We start from the raw sequence: 21,004 nt of genomic DNA on the forward strand, positions 1-21,004 counted from the left end.
TTCCTTTATAGTGAGAAAATTTGTTGTTCAACGTGCTTGAACAATAAAACAACAAATCAATAGTTTTATTTCGTAAAGGCTAAACCTTAAAATCATTTGACCAGCTATCACTCACAATAGTTTTCAATAAAAATTTAATTAAAGTTCTTAAAAAAAATTTATTAAAATTTTCTATAAAATTTTATGTTTTGGAAACACTGTCATGAGTATTAGCATGGTAAAATAATTTAAAGGTTTCGACTTTAGGAAAAAAACTATTGATTTTTTTTCTTGGTGATTGCGTTTGTATTAGGTTGATCGCCCATTTGAGGAAGAATTTTTGTACCAGATCTCTTTTTCCCCTTAGCTTTTCTTCTTTTGACTGTTTTAACAATATTAAAACTTTGGTAGAGAGTTTGCTTTGTTGAACCATAGAGAAATAAAACAGAGTAACCTTAGCAGGTTTAACATACTTTTTTTACACACAAAAAATATAACATAATTAAAATAAACTCAAACGTTTTCGGCACGTACGTGTGTCCTCATCAGGAATTAAATCTGTAATATACATAAAATGAAAATCGTAAGAGTAAATTTGACTTTGCACAGTAGGCTAACTGTAACGATACTCTGGACTGAAAAGCACAAACTGAACGAGTGACACAGGAATGATTATGAGTAAATTATGCGGTGGGAAACAGATCACATGAGGTGTAAACTACAGGCATTGGACAAACAATTAGAACACACACAAAAGGAACGATGAGCCACAGGCGAATAACTGCCGGTTGAGAGACGGATTATTACGCTTGATTCTTAAGGCTTCCATGATCTCAGTCTGAAAATCAGATCTGCCTCGAGAGATGATTTTAAATTAATGGTCGATCGAGACATTGTCAGTGCACGTTTCACAACAGGCGATGTGCTCTTTAATTGCACTTTTGGTTGTTAAGAATGGATAATGCTCCCCGGCCCTTGTCAACAAATGTCTGGTTGACATAGCAATGCATCTACGGTTTGCGTCACGCAAACAACTAAATTTATACACAACATTCGAAGAAAGAGCAAAGGAGGGTAGGCGACTTCAGTTGAAAATATTGGTGCACTTTAAATGTTTTATACACAGGATGAATGTCAGATGAAAATTTCTTTTTGATAAGTTTAGCAGTTTTTTTGCAAAACTTGTTGAATTTTAAAACTGTTTAAGAGTTTATTGACTTAAACTTAAACATATTCATTAAACATTCAGATTTAAACACTTTCATGGCTGATGAACCAAAAGCCACGCCTGAAGAAGTAGATTTTAGTTATTTTATTAGAACACCCTTTCTAGGAAAAGATCCGCTAAGGTTACTCTGTTTTATTTCTCTATGATTAACAATATTGTTAAACAAATAGCACACTGCAAATCACAGATGCAACGCAAGAGGTGACTGAAAACAACGAAGAGTCGTGTAGTCATCGAGTCAGCTGTTCCTAGTTTATTTGAAATGCCAAAAAGTGACTTGCCAAGATAAACCTTGCTCTGGAGCTGTGTCGAACCGACGTTATGTTAGACCGTAGCGCAACCGCTCTCACCACTCGATCAAGCACGAAACACGAAATTTGAATACAGCATATCCCATACAGATTGCAACATATCCCCCCAGACAGCAGGTCAGTCGTTTTTTACAACGTCTACAGACGTTGAATCAATGTAAAAAGCGACTGATTTGCTGTCTTAGTGTTACTTCGATCAACATTCTTCGTACTGCCTGATCACCAGGACCAGAAACAAATAATTTTTACTTTGCAAAAAAGTTTCTGCTAATTTGTTTATTGTGAAAAAAATACACTTGTGCTTTTTATCATAATGGAGTTGCCTATAATATAGTTGTAAAATTTCGTCCCGTTCTTTTGTTGACCTGTCAATTTGCAGTAGGCTGCAAGCTTTCCAAATTGAAACCCAGACTTCTTTATTATTTCTATTAAAAAGCTTTCAACAAAATTGATAGTTCATTGATAGTTCATAGTTAAACGTTCCTTTATTTTTACTCAAGACAAGTTGAACAGCGTTTGTGAAAATTGAGAATGTTATCAAGTAAAATATCAATTAATTCATACATTATTAATAATGTGCCTCTATTTTCTCCCAGCATGTCATTAACTTACGTTTCAATAATAAGTTTCCATCTCATGAACTTATGTAAAATGGCTTGGACGCATCAATATCATATCGCGCTTCACTTCTCAGGCCATGAAGTGTCCAAAAACATTTGCCAGCATCGACTGGCAAGTTTTTCTTTTGCATTGCACAGCTACAATCGTCTGTAGACGTTGAATCAATGTAAAAAACGGTTGATTTACTGTCTTGGAAAGGACATGGAAAGATACTTGAATTTTCAAACGAATAAAAGTTATGTTGGCCAACTTCTCAGCTCAGTTTTTGAAAAGTAAATTTTATTTAATAGAAAAAGATATCTGATGAAAGAAGAATTCACAGCTTGATTAAACAAATGGTTTCATAATCTTACATTGTTGTATTATGAGAATTAGAACTAAAATTACGCAAATTGGAGAACGTTTGCAATACTCCTTCCGTTTTGACGTATGTACTTTGTCATTGTCATCTGATCAGTGAGTTGTCCTGCGCTATTCATATTGACAGAATATCTTGAGAAAGTTCATATTGCAATGAAAAGATTTCCTTGATAAATAATATGAAAAATATGTGAAGTATTATTTAGGTTTTTATTTCAGCTGGGAATTCATTAGCAAGGAAACTTTCAGGTGGCGAGATTCATTCGAAAACATTCAGTTTTCAGAACAAGCAAAACAAAAGTAGACCTACTCAACTGCAATGAATCTGAACAAAATGTAATCGTTGGATATTGCTTTCGCTTCTTTTCATATTTAAAAAAAATTACATGTATAGTATTTACGATTACAGACGATTACGATTACAGTATTTACGATTGCAGAAACATAAGAATCTTTGTTTCTGGATAATGCATTTACTTTTCATGCTGATAGTTTTCTTTGTCTGTAAGAATATGGTTGTGCAAGGTTGCACGGATCTTGGGACACCGCGAGAGCCAATAAATGTCCGTGCCCATAAAGCAGAGAGTATTGTGTACGCAGAAGTGGGTAAATCACAGCGTTGTGTATATTAACGTTGATTTGGTGTTTAAGTACGGTGAAGTTAGGTCACAGTTTTGTACCCAGACAGCAAACCAATCGTTTTTTAAATTCAAGCAATTTAAGGATAGCCTAAATTCAACCATTTACTTCAACGTTAAATTGCTGTCTGGGTAATAGCACAAGTTGGTAGAAAATTGAAGCCTTAAATGTCGCTCTTTAACTACCTCTCTATAATTTATATTTGGTTTTGTTTAAATTTCGACTGGCAATTTAACTCCATGCTGCAAAGTTAATTGCTTCATGAAGCATAATTACATAATATGAGTTTGTAAACATTGACTTAGGTGGAAGCTTCCTTGTTTAATTAATTGAGGTCACTTAAATGCTAAATATTTCCTGTGCTATGTGGAAGTTTTATAAAACCTTCTAATGTCTAAAAATGCATCAAATGATTCAATTGAACATTTACTTTAAAATCAAAAACTGTTTGAAATCATGTTGAATGAAATTTTTATAGAAGTAGTGGCACTAAGGTGGTGATGTAATTCACAGACAACAATACCTCAACAAGCGGAAACATCATTCTTTCAACTCTAGTAACCGGCCTTGCGTCATTGGTGCACAGTCTCTACAAGTATGCGAAACTGCCAGAAATAACCTATCAGAAGCTTTTTCAGTCCGAGGATAAAAATTCAATCAATCAAGCAAGCAAGAACAACGCAAAAGTTCAAAACATCGGACTTTTGTTCTTATTGAAATCGTTGAAGCATCGGTTTGAAATGTTAGTAAATAAAATGGAATCAAAAGTGAGAAAAACTAACTAGAAAAGGCGATCTGGTACTAAGGCACTTCCTCAAATGGGCGATCTACCTAATACAGAGACAATCACAAAGAAAAACAAATCTATAGTTTATTTTCTAAAGTCTAAACTTTCAGATTATTTGACTAGGCTATCACTCACTGCAGTATTTCAATAAAAATCTATAATTTAGAGTTCTATTGGACAAAAACTGCGGTTCCGCAACATAAATTATAAATTTTTATTGAAATACTGTTGTGAGTGTTAGTCTAGCCAAATGATATGAAGGTTTAGACTTAGATAAAAAATGGTTATTTTTTTAAATAAAATGAGTTTTTCTTGATACACCTTTTGTATTGTTTTTTTTTTTCTTTTTCTAATCATTTATCATTAATTTTAAGGTTAATCAATTATTTCTCTGGAAATTTCAACAACAACCATCCAATTCCTTCACAGCTGAATTCCGAATGCTGTGTCCACTTAAAAATAAAGACCAAGTAGTTTCTGACATAGAAGAGATTGCCGTCGCTGGGCTGGACGATCCAAACAGATTTGAGCCACGGTTCAACGTCACGGATATGGGTTGGTCTCCAGGACGTTGTTTAAACGTAAGTTAATGTCAGTTAGTATTTAGATTGTTGAAAAATGATTTCAGACAGCAAATAAATCTCTTTTTACATTGCTTCAACGTCTGCAGACAAACGGTTGATTTGCTGTCTGAGGAGCTGATGCAAGTAGTACTAGTGATTTTATGTTGTCTTCTTTGGCAACGAACAGTTTATTTACTTAACAATATTAACTACCAGTACCTGTTTTAACCTTATGCTGCGAGTTTGCTATCTTCTTCGTTTGAACCTTCTTCGCCACTCCAGGGGTCGAGGGGCTCTGCCTTTTACCACCCTTGAGCAGTGGCGGCGACGCGGTCTAGATGTTTGGGCAGGTGTCGAGCAGCCATTGAATTGATTCGTCATCCAATTCGCGCAGACCACGCACACCATTTGGCGCATGGTAGATGGCGCAGTTACAGATGGTGTGGTCTACGGTTTATTCCTCCATGCCACACTCACAGATCGCGGATGGAGCCATCCCCATTTGTGCTATTACCACAGCGAACACGCAGCATCAGGCTAAAACAGGTCGTTAATATCAACATTGTGAAGTAAGCAACGATCATGCTGCTAAAAGCGATACTCAATCTATTGCAACAGTTTATTTATTGATGCTATACTGCACCATATCTAACTACTCAAACGCTTTATCCAACTTCTCCCTTTTCATTGCAATTTGTTTTTATGGAAAGCTACAAGTGTTTCTGTTTATTAAGCCTACCAAGTAATGTCAATATAATGTTACACTCTGCTATGTGGTGAAAGCGATTGAGGCTCGAAAGGAGATTGGTTCGATAATTTTCAAAGGCACTTGCCGAAAGGTTGTGGGGGGAGGGAGTTGATAGTAGACACAAGCATTTTACTTTTTGACTTATGCAGCATGCTTTGCTCTGCGGTAAGTCAGATTTGTCAAAAAACATAAAATTGTATACCTATACGGCTAACAATACTTTGACATTAAATAACATGATATATCATGCAGGGAGCTCCTTGCATGCATGCCATAACTTCAGATCATAAAATAACATGGAGCAAATTTAAAATTCTAAAAGTTCAAAGTAATTATTATCAAAACCATATGTTTTCTAAAAGTTGGTTCATCAGTCAAAAGGTCCATGTAACGAATCGTTATGATGACCACTTTTCTAACTGTTTGTAGACAGCTAAAACCTCAATTGCTAAGGCAACAGGGATCAGTTGAACATTGTCGCATCCCAAGACTTTTGTGCTGCATCTGAAAGCTGACTGTTCATCTCCATACACTGAACCTTTAATTGTCGCGACGACTATCAGGCGGAAAACAAAAACCAAAAGATACCAAGCCTGCCCAGTTTGTAGAAAAGTGGTGAGACGCCCGCTTGAGACGCCCTCTCAGAAAGCCTTCGACACGACGACAACGCCCCTGGACAAGATGGTGGCGAAAACGTGCAGTCTCGCTCCACGTTCTGATTTATTTTGAGTCCAGGTGTTAAGACGAAAGACAACACAGCAACTGTTTGTAAAGAGCCATTGAAGGTGCTGGTCTGATGTATTTAAATTGTTTTCATGTTGATTGAAAACTGTGCAGTGTTGAGTATTTAATTTGATTCCTCAGGACACATACGGTTTACTCTCTTCCCGCTCTGCCGTTATTTTTGAAATTGAATTTCATTGTTTGTGTTTTGCCATGCTAGACAGGTAGTCACTATCAGATCTTACCCCTGAAGAAGTCAGTCATGTCTGATTGATAAAACGTCGAAATAAAACCAGATTATCACTTTATTCATCTTGTGGTAGTTCATCTTAGTTTGCACCAGAACAACGTATTTCATGTTATTTCACTAAATACCTGGTGAACAGCCTTATTTAATGTTTAGCATAAATTGATATTACTTATAATAAATTATGAACCTATCTTTGTATATGTGCAGTTTCAGAGTTTCTGCAGGTGTGTGTGCTAAAGGTACTTCACATACTGTAATTTATTTTTAATCTAATTGATTCACAGATAAATAGATTCTCTTGTTGCAGGCGCATGTGGAATTGGGGAGACGTTATTTTCTTTTCATTCGAAAATTTAAAGATGAAGAAAAACATCTAAATGGTCTTCCAGTTGTCTTTGCTCCAGATGAGATCAATCAACAAAATTCGGTGATTACGGACACAGCAGAGCACAGAAGATCCTTGGAAGAGTTTATTACATCTGACTGCCAATTGCCAGAGCTTTTCCCAAATGATAAGTTGTATGATAAAAGCTTGGAAGAAGATGCATTCGACGAACCTGAATATTACATTGAGCCATCACTTCTGAGCACAAACGACCTGAAAGAAATAGAACCAACCGTATTTTCTAAGGATTCCACAACATTAACAGGCACAAACACAGACGAGTACATGACAATTCTTGTGACAGAACTGTATAGAAAGAAATCAAAAACAAAGAAAAATGCTCCAAAGTATTCCGAAGGACCTCAAAAACTAAAAGGGATAAAATTTTGGCAGACATCTCCAAAACAACGGTCAAACGCAAGTTTGTCCCAATTTCACTCCACACTGCTAATAATTTTTTGTTTACTTGTAATTTGTGTTGTGTCAGAAACTGGGAAAGGTTTTGAACAATGAGCAATTAAATTTAAAGTGATTGTCAATGTATAAGGCCTACAACTATTTGTTACCACCACGCTTGAAATAAAACTAGATGATATGGTAACTCAAGTAGTCGTTTCATATTACTCTTTGTTGTTTCAAGCTGTGCTCTTAAACAGGAATTTTGCGGAAGCCTGGGATTCCGTGGAGCATGAAGTGAGGTTTAAAGGGCTCCGCAAGGGTTCTTCGTTTTTTAACGGAGATGGTTTCTTGCTTCAAGATATTGATGCGTCATTCCAAATTTTTAGCTTACCGTGTCAATGACCGAAAAAGAAACATTGGTAGTTATTGCGTCACTGGTTATTGTTTTGCTCTTAACAAAAACGTTATTGGTAGTAAGGTTATTGCGTGATTATGTTTATTAGTGGGAATTCTGTGACAGACGCAAAAGTTAATCAAGGGTTTCGAGGTGGCCAAAAGGTTGAGGAACGCTGCGGTCTGAAGCCATTTCCTTCATTTTATAAATTAGCGTTCAGCTTAAATGACAACGTTAATCTCTCGAGAAATCTTATGACTACTTTTTTATTTGCTCTCAGAGCACTATGCTGGCATTTGAGGCCCTGCCTAATATATACATCACAAATAACTTATGCCACAGGAAGCAACTCGAAGTTTGAGTTCTCAAAGTTAGATGAGTACGCATGATTTTCGTGAGAGAGGCATCACGAAGTTTTCGTCAAAAAAAAAAGGATTTTGTTTTTAGAAATTTAGCTTAGGCCTGTACATGATTAGTGTAGGCCTACACATGCCGCAAAATCCGTTATTTCTACATTGATTTTTCGCCTGCAGATGAAAGTTAATAAACGATAAAATGTCCATCGGAATTAAAAAAAATGCTGTGACAACTTTTTCAACTCAAAATCATCAACAACATCAAAGCTTACTGCTGCTAGATCAAGTTGACTACACGAACAAAAAAACCACGATCAAGCAGTGCTGGTAAAGTGTGCGCTTGAGAAATGCATTCCGTTGTAGCGGCACCTAGTGGATAGAATATTTTACAAACAACAAGACTTCAATAATAGGAAACTTCACTATGTCAATCTCGGTAACCGGCCCTGTGTCAGCGGTTTAAACCCCCAAGAATTAAGCCAAGTTGATCATGTTCAAATGCGAGTTGTCCCAAAAAACTGTGGAAATTGAAGCAAGCTAAAGCTTAGACAGGACGCCAGTGAAATGCAGAGCGATAATTAAAAACTGGTTTGCGAGTCGAAAGTACTGTAGCCTGGTGGTGCGGTACTGATGAGCCCAGCCTTATGGGCAAAACACTAGTGGGTATCTCTGTCAATTCGTGCTAAAATCCGCTGCCAAAACATGCAGTTTCAAAGTTTAAGGTAAAATATCACACAGAAGCAATAAAGCATTAAAAAACTATGACACAAATTTGATTTCAAAACAGCGTCCGCCAAAAACAGTTTCCGTCTGTACAAAACAACCTTTCATTGCGGATGTTTCTGTTTCAAAGACGGACTTTTTAAGTGGTAAAAACTTTTAACGTGCGCTTCTTCGAGCGTGTGCTGATTTCCTGATTCCATAACCATCACGGCGGTGTAGGTTACTGTAATTGACTTGAAACACGCAATTCGTATGCTTTTGTTGCGTGCATACATTAATCAGGCTAATCTTATCCTACAACTTAGCAAGCACTCTGACATATTTTTCTTTATCACTGACACCACTGTACCAGACAAATCTGATATTTACTTTTCTTTTTTATGTTACAACATATTGTAACTATTGTGACAATATGTTTGCAATGGTTATACCCGATGTGTCTACTGCAAGACACTTTCAAAAGCAAACAAAACAATATTGCAAATAAACATTAATTTTATATTGGTAGAGACAAGGGCAGTGGCCAACATAAGACTTCTTTGAGGGGCGCATTAGGCTACTATTTTTGTTTTTTGAATAAACTTTGAATTGTTTTGATTTTGAATTGAAAACAAGTAATACTTGAAACCACCAATCCTTTCTGTGAATGATGAAGTTGGAGTGACTAATTGGTAGCAAACAGCATTTCAACTTTATCGAATTGAGATGAAGGCTATGAAAGGTGGTGCAAAAGCCATGAAGTCGCAAAGTATGGTGTCATCTGTAGACATCAATGCCGGCTGCAAGCAAGCTATCGCTCATTTATAATTTTTTATTTGCCATTTTAGCTGCTGGGGCCGAGGGTCAATTGTTTTACTACCCCAGCTTCACGACGTTCCCTGACCACACTGGAAAGCTGGAAGAAATGTTCTAATGAAACGAAGCCTAGTGGATGACTTTAGCAGTTGGATCTCAGTTGAAACAAACGGGTGCCTTGAAGTCAATTGCTAGAACACCTACTTGGATGGTTGATTGAGATGGATACATGGGCAGCGTTATCATATTAGGACGATGGCAGTTAAATGAACAAGGTTGGAATTGCTGTGGATAATACGTCGACGTAATTTAAAGAACCCAAACTGTGCCTCTCACCATCAAATCCCTTGAGATGATAATTTGGAGCCTGGAGCTTCCAAACAACATAGGCCTAAATCTAAACAAATTAACACTAAAGAATACTCGTGTTTTCTTAGTTCCACGCTTCCATGAAACCATTCCGGATCCTAATATTATTATATATTATAAAGCAGCACTTCAAAGAAATATTATAAAGCAGCATTTCAAACGAATATTATAAAGCAGCACTTCAAAAAAATATTATAAAGCAGCACTTCAAACAAATATTATAAAGCAGCACTTCAAACAAATATTATAAAGCAGCACTTCAAACAAATATTATAAAGCAGCACTTCAAAAAACAAAAACACGATTCATCAAAAACAAGGAAATCTGTAATCCAAGTTCTTGAAAAAAATGCTCTTTCTAATGAACTTATCGTACAAAAACATTTCCTACGAAAATCCTGAACAAATTTGTAAACAACTTAATTACCTCTTTACACACATTAGCGAAAAATTAACTTATACATGAACTAAAATTTGAACCTTGATTCATTCATTGGGCCTTCGTGCTAAGAACTAATACATCTCGGCAATGTTTAATTTATCCGTTGCTCTCTTCTCAACACGTCCAAACCAACGGAGACGGTTAATTGAGTCGTAGGACATCCTCTGCCTTTGGAAAGCCAGGTTGGCATATAGAGTGCCTGAGCTGGTGTACTGGATCTCTTGTGGCCTGTTGTTGCCAGGGCCGTTGATAGGATAATTTAGGCCGGTAACAATGAGATCCTCGGACCTCAAATCAAGACAATTCTATAAAAAACTCATTATATCGAAACAATATGCTGTGGTAGTTTAAGTTCTCAGGTCACTTGGAAAAGTTACTGGCCTCTAAAATCAATTTGGACCTGAGTAAAAAATACCCCCTGGACCCCCATATCAACGCTACTGAATGTTGCAGAACCATCTTATTGCGTTTCCATTTCTTGTAATTCTCCTCATGTAATTTTTCACATTATCATTTCTTTTGTCATTGGTCACTGTTACAATCATACCAACAAAGGAAAGGTGTGATGCACTGCACCAGAGCTGTATCTCAGGTCTGGACTTTGGAAGAATATAATGCAAGATGGATTTTAAATCGTGTGTTGTCGAAAAAAAGTTTGTTTTGTACCAAACAAACTTTGTTTCGTTTGTTATTGTTTAATAAACAAAGGGTTTATTAAGTAGTAAACACTAATACCACGTGCTAATTTCCTGTTTTCGCAACCATCATGATGTGGGCTAAGTGTGAATTAGGCTCCTTTACTTTAAATACGCCATTTGTATTCTTTAGCGCGTGCATAAGTGGTTTCGTTTCATTTTAAAAATCATGCAAATAAGATATGAAACTCAGAAACGTGGCCCAACATCACACCCGCATAGATCACTAGGCTACCTAGGTTTATTTTTGTTCTGATACTGAAAGTATAAATGGTGTCTGAAGGGACAATGTTATTTAATTTGTTCATCTGGGAATTGTCCAATGTCCATGCACAGCAGATCAGTTTAAAAATCAGAAATTTTCAAATTTTTTATCTTCTCGCATTGTTTTCCATGAATCTGACCATGAGAAATTCGAAAATGAAAACCATTTTGCTCTCAAATGATGCGATTTCCTGCCTCAAGAAGTCTAAACATTTCCATTTTTGATCTGTTAAGCCATGATCCTGAAAGTTGAACCCTTTATTTCAACTGAAAGCACTTTCAACTAATGACTTACTGATAACTCTCAAGTACAAATTAACTTTTGAATATTTGGCATCATTTTGGGAAGTGTGGGGGCATTAAGAAGCAGCACTTAGCGTAGGCCTACCATATTTTCATCGCCTAAAAAGAGGATACGTTTCGCCAGCAAGTAGAATTTTAAGCTGGAAAACTTTTTTATTATTTATTTATTTGGATTTTGTTTCAGACACAAGTAGAATTGGTCCATAGGATACAAACACACAAAGAAAACGAAATACAACACCATACAGAGAACAAGTAGCAGCTATCGGTACTACACAAATATTAACCACAAGTTTCAGGCTGTTTCACAAGTTTCAGATTGACAGAACGTTTAACTTATTCTTTCTCATCTTTAGTGCTTCCTTAAGACAACAAATAATTTTATATTATTAAAAGTCAGCAAAAAAGTGAAAAAAATACCTAATTTTTAGATAGTTTCAGTCACAGCAATGATCGCAAAAATCCGCAAAATGTGACAAATCAGGCACGATCTCCAGGTACCCAAGCCTTCGAAATTGTTAAATTATGGGCAAGAAATATGATTAAAACAGCAGGCTGCAGTTCATAGGCGTAGCCAGGGGGGGGGGGGGAGGGTAGGGGCGAAAGAGGCCATAGCTCCTCTCAAAATTTCAAAGTTTGGATTCCGAAGTTGAGCCTTTTGTTGAAAATATAACAAAATTTATAGAAAATCATATCGATTTTTTAAGACATCTGGCAATTAACACCCCCCAGAACTTGTTTTAGACACACAGAAAGACACCCATAAATTTTGTAAAAACAAATGAACGAAGTATTTTTAAGTCACATAAGTAGTTTAGTCACATAAGTAAGTAGTTTACTACTACATTCCGGCTTTGCGTGAAAATCCTGATTACTTCTCCACAAAGCGTTCTCAACCATGACCGCAATGACCTGAACGTTTTGCTGAAGCATATAGGCTACACAGAACCATGTGAAGTAGCCTACTCAGAGTACAAGAGCTGACGCCCCGTTAGCTTAGTGGTTGCGCGCCGGGCTCAAGATCAGGTAGCGCTGATTCGACTCTCCGGGTGTGCGCTTAAAAAACGCATTTCAGGAGTGCTCTGCATTCAGCGGCACCAAGTGAACTGAATAATTCCCCGGCAACAAACACTTCAACAATCGGAAAACTTCACTCTGCCAATCTCGGTAACCGGCCCTGCGTTAAGAGCCTCTACAAGTGTGCAAAACTACCAGGAATAACCTATCATCAAGGCTTTGTCAGTCCGAGAATATACGGTAGATTAAAAACCAAGCTGACAATGCCCAGAATAGTGGAGGTTTACAGTGCTAACGTCTGCGCTGAATCGATTTCCAACGTTCGGTATATGTCCAGTACATGGACGGATTGAGTAACTCTCTTCGGGAACGGTTCAGTGACAACCTTGATTTTTTGCGTTGCTATCCTTAAGAACTTCTTTAGAGTGCCAAATATTATCCAAGCGTGCACTGTGCAATCAGAGTCATCCTGGCCTTGCCAGCAACAACAGTTGAGGCTGAAAAGGCTTTTTCATGCATGAGGAGAGTCAAGACCTGGCTACTCTCAACAATGACTTCCGATCGCCTCTCAGATTTGTGTGTGCTTCATTGCCATTACGAAAGGATCAGTGAGGAGAAGATCAATCGAGTTGTTACGAACATGGCTGGCGGGAGGCGACGAATAGACTTTTAATCGCGATGTTGTCATTTTCTGATCATGCAATAAATTGATTTTGCTTTATGTTTAAAAATACTTTTTGAATCTCTCAGAAAGTCGATTTTATATTAACAAGGTCAAGGAATGATTTTAAACCATCTTTCTTTTGCTGTATGTTTGGATGGTTTTTATCAAAATGTTGATGGGTTTTACCTGTCGAGTTTTTTTTCTGCGAGTTTAACGTAATATGTAATAGTGTTTGTGCTGGGCATTCTGAAATGTGGTAGCGGTAGCCTACATAATTTGGTTTGCATTTTTTTCAATAATCGAATTCTTTTTTTATAGACTGTGCGTCTGAATTGAACAACCAATTAATTGCAAAAGCTTGCAGCTTACTTTGCCAACTAATCAACCCTTATACGTTTTTGTGTCTATAGCATGGCTTGGTCTATAGGCTTCTACAGTAGGCTACATCAGGTGATGGTGTCTTAAAACAAACACTTTGTAACTCATCAAATATTTGCCCCCCCACCCAAAAAAATTTTTTCTGGCTACGCCACTGGGCTGCACATATCCGTTACGATGCTAAAACGGCGTGAACTAAAAAGCTCTTCCTTCCCTTGCAAAGCTGTACCCTATCCATGCCACGATTTCTTTTGCTGTCTTTCGATTTGTTTCAAGTAACAAACGAACCAAACTGAGTTCGTAATCATAGGCGTAGCCAGGGGGGGCGAACGGGGCCATGGCCCCCCCCCAAATTTTCAAAGTTTGGATTCCGAAGTTGAACCCTTTGTTGAAAATATAATATAATTTGTATAAATTTATATTGTTTTCCAAGACATCTGGCTATTAACACCCCCCAGGACTTGTTTTAGACACACAGAAAGACACCAATAAATTTTACAAATCGTAAATCGCGCAAAGTTTACGCGATTTACGCTTCTTTTAACTAATCTGTGGAAGCAATTTCAGAATCGCTTACTCTGTAGGGTTTTTGTGTAGCTGAGTTTTTTGTGTTCTTTAATTTTAGCCGCTGCTTTTGCCCGTTTGTGTGTAGATAAGAGCTACCTTTAATAAGTTAATAGCTGTTTATCTGCTAATAAGTTTCATACAAATATTACCCTGAAAGTGTTTCCAGAAAACGTTATAATCCATTATTTAAGTGTAATTTTTCAAAAATTTTTTGGGGGAGCATGCCCCCGGACCCCCCTAAAATACGCGTGCCTTTGGCACGCTCTAACCCCCACCAGCTTTATTTCTTCCCTTGCTTAACCCACCAGGATGCGCCACTGCACATCAGGTGACGATGTCTTAAATCAAACATTTTGTCGTTCTCTTCAATTCATCAAATATTTGGCCCCCCCCACCCAAAAATTTTTTTTCTGGCTACGCCACTGGGCTGCACATATCCGTTACGATGCTAAAACGGCGTGAACTAAAAAGCTCTTCCTTCCCTTGCAAAGCTGTACCCTATCCATGCCACGATTCTTTCGCTGTCTTTCGATTTGTTTCAAGTAACAAACGAACCAAACTGAGTTCGTAATCAACAACGTCTACAAGCGTTGTATCAATATAAAACGTATGTAGGTAAAAGATTAATTTTTGTGAAAGTGTGAGCATGGCCTTTAAAATGTCGTTTAATATCTTACAATGAACCAGGCAATGAACGTTCAACAACAGCTCCATAAAATGCGCCAATTTCTTGCAGAATTTATAAATCAGCATGCTACATTGGTAGGCCTATACAAAATGCTAAGAAAACAAATAGCCTACAAACCGTCGCTGAAACGTCATCAAGCAATATAATCCCGTTGAAAATATATTAAGCATGAAAACCCAAACTGTCAAAAAAGAGGGCATTTGAGCATTTTTTAGTGTCCTCGGAGGACAATTCATTTTTATTGAAAAAAGAGGACAAATCCTTTTAAAAGAGGACATAAGGTAGCCCTAACTTAGCGCCACCAGTGGTGAGAAGGCATTTTGCTTATTTCAGACAACCTATACACGTATTTTGAAATTTCTCGATGGGTCTAGTCTGACAGAAAGAGACCTCAGATTTATTTGTGACGATGGCATCAATATGAGGTCATGAGAGGCCAAAGTGACCCATTCTTAAATTTTGAACTTTGCACAATAATGATCTATTAGAGCAGGGGTGTGCAAAGTGCGGCCCGCGAAGAAAAATTGTGCGGCCCGCGTAAGTGTGCCAATTTAAATTGTGTTATTGGAAAGCTCATATACAGACAGGAAATCGTTTCCACCATCCAACTTTGAGAGACAATGGAATGAATCTTGAGAAGAAAACTGAATTTGCAGACCAACTTGAAAAATTGTTGTATGACTTTTGGCTCCTTTCAAGAACTTCAAATCTCATGAACATTTGTTTGGTATTCTCTTCGCCATTCAACACAGACGTTGACAAAGCACAAGCTGATATCCAATTTGAACTGATTGAGCTTCAAAAGAAAACGGATTTGAAAGCAAAGTATTTAGCAATGAATCTTGGCAATTTTTACCAAAAACATCTAAACCAAGATGACTTTCCACATTTACAAAAATTCATGGCTAAATGGCTCCTTTTTGCTCAACGTATTTGTGCGAACAACTTTGTTCTAAAATGGACGTCATGAAATCTCTTTATCGAGCGGTTCTGACAGACGAACACTTGAAAATGGACTTCGAATTGAGAGCACTTCTATTAAAGTAAATTTGGAAAAAGTCGTCGAAAAAAAAAGCCAGCTGCAAATTTCTCACTGAATTCGTTTAAAATCGGTGTGACAATAAATTTGAATAGCAGTTTACTTCAGAAATTTATGAGTCTTAACTTATTATTTCTGCAAGGAGATAATCCCTAATAATGTTAAAAGAATAATATGAATAACAAAAAAACTACTTTTTTTATGCCTACTAGAAAGCATATGTTAAATAAACGTGCGGCCAAAAACATGATTTAAAATGCAATTATTTTGTAAATTAATAAATTCATGTACTGCCAATAGTATTTTCGATCAAATTCTTGCTTCAAAATGCTCAATACGTTTATAAGTGATAGCAAACTTAGCCCTATCTTAATCCGAGCTGTTTTTGTACTCGGAAAGCCCTCACCGGTTATTTTAGCCCCGTTCTAATTAATCGCTAATAACTGGAGGTATGAAAATCACAGAACCAAAATATTTTACAAGGTATTAGCCATGAGTATTGTACGTATAGAAATTAAAGTTTTTTTTAACAAATTTATTGAAATAAATTGTTTAAGATGAAAAGACGTCAGAAAATCGGTTTTAAAAAAATAAATTTTTGTATTATAAATAAACTAAACAAAAAATTACTTGTGCTCATTAATATAAGGCATTTTTGAACGTTTCTACATTTCAAAGTAATTGCACTGTCATTTATATTGCACTAACATTGACATATATATAACAACCATTGCACGAAAATGTTTAGTTACTTGAGACGAAATGCTTATTGTGAAGGACAGGAAGGTAGAAAAATGACCAGTTGAGGTGACAGGTAAAATTTGCAAAGAATAAAAACTAAAAGTCAAGAAATTTCCCATTTCTAACATACTGTATTTCCTTCTGTGGAATATTTCACTAATAGAGTGGGGCGTCTTCATAAAACCCCGTGTCGCTACAGATAAGGTTTAAAAAGGAATAAGAAGTAAACATTTTGAAATATATTCTGCTACCTAAGACCAGTTTGTTGTCAAACAGCTGGATGTTGGTCTATGAGTTTCGGAGAACACAGGTTAATGACAAAGAATTAAAGCGAATGTTGTTTCACCAGAGGTTGGTGTTCCGAACAATTTTTAAATCAAACATCACATAAAATCGTTCAGGTTTACTGAATCTTGGCGTCTGACGTAATGGACTATTGCTAGAAATTAGCAAAGATTTCATCACCTCTGGTCACACCTGTTGAAACATTACATCATCGTTAAATCTTGAATTGCACAACCGTTTGAACACCTGTTGAAATATTACATCATTGTTAAATTTTGAATTACGAGATATGGTGTAACTGTAAGCCAAAGCCAACATGTGTCTGATTAGCTTCATAATGCCTTTCATTATTACGTCACAGAAACTGCTTACATGCGTTTGAGATATTGCAATCTATTTTCGTCATTTTTAAAATTGTTGCTTAAAAGTTGGTCGCATATATAACTGTTTTGCTTAGTGCTTGCCAGCTGAACGAAATTTCCGTCTTTATCTCAGTACTTGGTATTGTAGTGACAAGGTTTTAGTGGCGTACGGTGTTGCGTCCCAATTTCGACAGCCAATGGCTATTTTTACAAAAATACAATTCTCGAATACACGTTTTCAAAAGAGTGTTTCTTTCGGTCATTACATACAAACGAACGGATCCAGGAATCTTATGTTACGATTTTCCCACGAAGACATTATGGTTTACCGCTGTGACCAGTTGGTGTGACGACAGGATCTACTGCTACCCAGCGGGAGTCGAAAGTACAATCTACACAGTTTCAGTAGGCCATTGGAAGGTGAAAATGAAATGAATTCACAAAGCAAGACGTCAATAAAATTTTATTACAACTCTGAACACTTGTTATGGATGAACGTTAGCACAGAGATATATGCGTAACTGTTAGTATTTTCCTTCAATCGAATACAGAGCGTAACAGTATATAGGTGAGAGGACCATTTATTAAGTTTTGCTGACACTGTGTAAGTCAAAAGGTGCAAAGAAAAAAAATCAAGGTAACACTGGCCGAGAAAAGAAACTATAATGTAGAAACATAATGTAGAATAAACCTAAATATGCAACATTAGGTTTTCTATGCTTCATCAATATCGAAATATGTTGAAACGAGCTTCCAGATAAAATATTTTTCTGCAATCTAAAATACTTCTTCCAGAACTATCAACAATTGTCCGTGCAGTTGTTGTTTAGCTACTGAACGAGAAATCAATGATCATGACAGGAACAGGAAAATTAGTTTTGCCCTGAACATCCCGCTTCTACCTTTATAAGTCGTGGCAAGTCGAATATTGTCATTAAGTTAAATACAAAACTATCAACAATGAATAAGTTGGTTGTGTTCGCTTTGCTCTTTGCTGTGCTACTTTTGTCTGCGGAGGCAACAGTAGTAAGAAGGTTTGTAACATTCAATTAAAATTAGTTTATTATTAATTTGTTGAAACCCAACATTGCCTGATCACTAAACTACACAATGAAGTTTGTAGCATTTTAATCTAAATTGTTTTGATAGAATGCTGTATATGATGGCATTGCCTAATTACTAAACTTTCATTTTTCAGAACGTATTGCTTGTATCAATGCCAAAAAAATCGGTGCCGTAGACAGGATCGACGTTGTATCAGACGACGACGCAGATGTGTTCGTCACTGCCTCCGCCCAGGTGATGAAGAAGGAGATTTGTTTGACGAGGATGACGAATATTCACTATATCCATATGGTGCTGACGCTGACGAAGGTTATTAACCAACAAATGATTTTGGTAAGTTTAAAAATAGTGAAACAGTTGTTTTTCATATTCATCTGTTTAACTTGTTAATGAATAAATCAAAAGCATCTTAAGATGCGGTCAGGCTTGTTGCAATCTGTAGATTTTTGAATGTTTGTGCTAACAGTCAAACTAAAAATTTAAAAGTAACATTTTACGATCTGTCGCTACATCACTACAATGATAATTTTTGAAAACTTCTTTTACAAAATCATTTGAAACACTTGATTGTATCGACTTTCGCGCATCCATCGCATGTTTGGCTTAGGGTTGGTGGTTCCTTACCCTTTCCTTGTTATAACCAGTTCTCGCACACTTCCCTAGAATGGATAAAGATAGAAGCCACCTGCAATTTAGAATGTTGCCTGAAAGCCTTGTAAACAAACATGGCTTCATGCGACAATTTATAACTGACCTCAATTATTCAACACTCCCGCATCCCATCGCAGTAGGTCACGAATCCATTTGTAGTGCGTGCACCACTGGTTAAAAAACCACTGCTCCAAGCGCTTACAAAGCATCCAGTGCCAGTGCAGCGAGTAAATTATTATCCTGAAACATTCCTTTGCTGAATGGCAAGTAGGAATAAGACTCACGTTTCAATATCCTTAGATGTGATCCAACTTGGCCGATGGACATTAGGCTACAAGTTGACGGACAACAACTCATTGAATATGAAACAGTTTTAAAACCGTGCTTCAAATATTTTTTTAAATGTGTATTCATAAAGACTAACGTTGCTTTAAAGTTCGAACTATGTTTAGTTAGTGAAAGCCTCAAACAAGTTTATCAACTGTATACTTAGAAACTTTAGATTTAACAAGCAACAAACTTGAGGAAAGTTGATCAAATGCTGCGATGTCATAAAAAGTTGTTGAGTCGTCACAAAAGCATGGATAGTAACTAGCCTACGTCACAATGATGTAACACTGGTCTTTGACCTCAATAATATACGTGAAAGGAAAAAAATTAAGTTCAGATTTACTCTTCTAAGTTAACAAAATGGGTTCTTGGAATGCTCAACATCAGACGAAAAAGCTTCTTTAAAAACTTCATCCCACAAGCAACTTCACATACTTGTAGATGCTTTGAACTATTAATGCAAACTTTGTTACTTAGGCTATGCAATTGACTGATTTTCGCTTTTAGAAACATGATCATTGCTTACTTATTTTGACAGGTTGTTAATATCTACATTATGAATTTTATCACTGGGATTGATCGAATTGCTGTGGTCTGTACATTATTCCATACGCTAGATGCTGCCAAATATTGTGCAGAACACTTACTTCTTAGCAACACAGCAAGTCCAATTGTAGACAATTTGGGTTTTGGAAAAGCAACAAAAACACATTTTTAGTTGAAACATTAACGGCAATCTATGTTTTTTTTTATTCAGAAATTGGAATGACATTGGACAAGAAGATTTAGAACATGGAAACCATTTTGCGCACTTTGCAATATATAATTATGCTGATAAAACTGCTCGAAAATATTTTTACGAAACCTTAAAATGTACTGCTGTAAAATTTGTGTTTACAGAAAATAAAATCATATCATTCACAAAGTGTGTCTAAAAAAGTTGAAGATAACGCGAAAAATCTTGTTTATCGGATTAATAGAAAAACACTTTTTCTTCAATAGCCTAAAGCACATGGTATATTTTAAGCTAATTGAGATAAGTTATGAAGTGAAAATGTTATCTGGGAAGATAGGGAAAACTCAGGCAAAAGTTTCGAATTCTAGCCTGCTGAAAGGCTACAACACACTATACAAACTTTCGAGAAATAAATTATTGAAATCCTCTTGTGGTTATAAAAAAAAAAAAATTTGAAATGGTGTGCTAACGTAAATTTTAAACAAAACGTCTATCCCAATCCAATTTTAATTTGATGAATTTGGTTGCATACAAAGTTTACATCTCGATAAAAAGAATATTGCTTCTAAAAATGTCTAAAAAATGACCAAAACAAGGTTATAACTTATTTGTTGAAATTTTCTGTAGAGCAAGCCCCCACATCCCTTTTCGTTGTATTTATTTGGACATTAAGTTTTTTATTACATGTTAATTTATGTTATAAATTTTACTTTGTTAAAACTCTGGTCCTTTCCCAACTTTTCTTTAGATTCCCTTCTGCATTGTCGGCATGGTCTATCAACTATTTTATTCTATAATATGTTAAAAGTAGTTTACTCATTGCTGAAATGATAAATGTAAAATTTTTCCCCATATAGTAAGAGTGTGCCGCGGTAAAGGCATTCTGGTCCTATTTTTATGTGCAATAACTAAACATAGAAGCCCACTAGTGGATTTCGGGGAAGGGGGAGGGCGGGTTGGTGCTCACACGGCCCTGTCTTTGAGTATACCTTTTTTCATAAATTCGGTTCGGCGCTGCATATGAAATCTACGGTGGGAATAAACTACGATGAAGTTTATATCATTTTTCAAAACGGCGCTTTGGTGCTGCGAGACTGTGATGAGAGTTTTTTCATCTTTCGTCGTTACAATTGCTGCTATTAGTTTTT

At 36.4% G+C, this 21,004-nt stretch overlaps 1 protein-coding gene and 1 long non-coding RNA gene across 2 annotated transcripts; both read left to right on the forward strand.

The window, feature by feature from the left end:
* The first annotated feature begins 3,011 nt into the window (after positions 1-3,011).
* LOC145785914 (uncharacterized) lies at positions 3,012-7,748 on the forward strand. The gene is made up of 5 exons (XM_082597609.1): positions 3,012-3,101; positions 4,300-4,506; positions 6,517-7,015; positions 7,235-7,287; positions 7,668-7,748. The coding sequence occupies exons 1-5, from the start codon at positions 3,012-3,014 to the stop codon at positions 7,746-7,748; spliced, it is 930 nt and encodes a 309-aa protein (XP_082453735.1).
* Positions 7,749-18,023: 10,275 nt separating this feature from the next.
* On the forward strand, positions 18,024-20,039 carry LOC145786013 (uncharacterized). Its single transcript, XR_014291247.1, has 3 exons — positions 18,024-18,108; positions 18,273-18,472; positions 19,878-20,039. It is a non-coding gene; the product is annotated as an uncharacterized LOC145786013 (long non-coding RNA).
* Positions 20,040-21,004: the final 965 nt, after the last annotated feature.

The sequence above is a fragment of the Aplidium turbinatum genome, chromosome 16 (genome assembly GCF_918807975.1).
Source record: "Aplidium turbinatum chromosome 16, kaAplTurb1.1, whole genome shotgun sequence".
Taxonomy (NCBI): Eukaryota; Metazoa; Chordata; class Ascidiacea; order Aplousobranchia; family Polyclinidae; genus Aplidium; species Aplidium turbinatum.

Bases quoted from the DNA above. Each gene is read 5' to 3' on its own strand.
- LOC145785914 (XM_082597609.1), top strand. From the start codon at position 3,012: ATGGTTGTGCAAGGTTGCACGGATCTTGGGACACCGCGAGAGCCAATA. The intron at 7,016-7,234 runs GTTTGTCCCAAT...TGTTGTTTCAAG, and splicing joins AAAACAACGGTCAAACGCAA to CTGTGCTCTTAAACAGGAAT. The intron at 7,288-7,667 runs GTGAGGTTTAAA...ATTTGCTCTCAG, and splicing joins GGGATTCCGTGGAGCATGAA to AGCACTATGCTGGCATTTGA.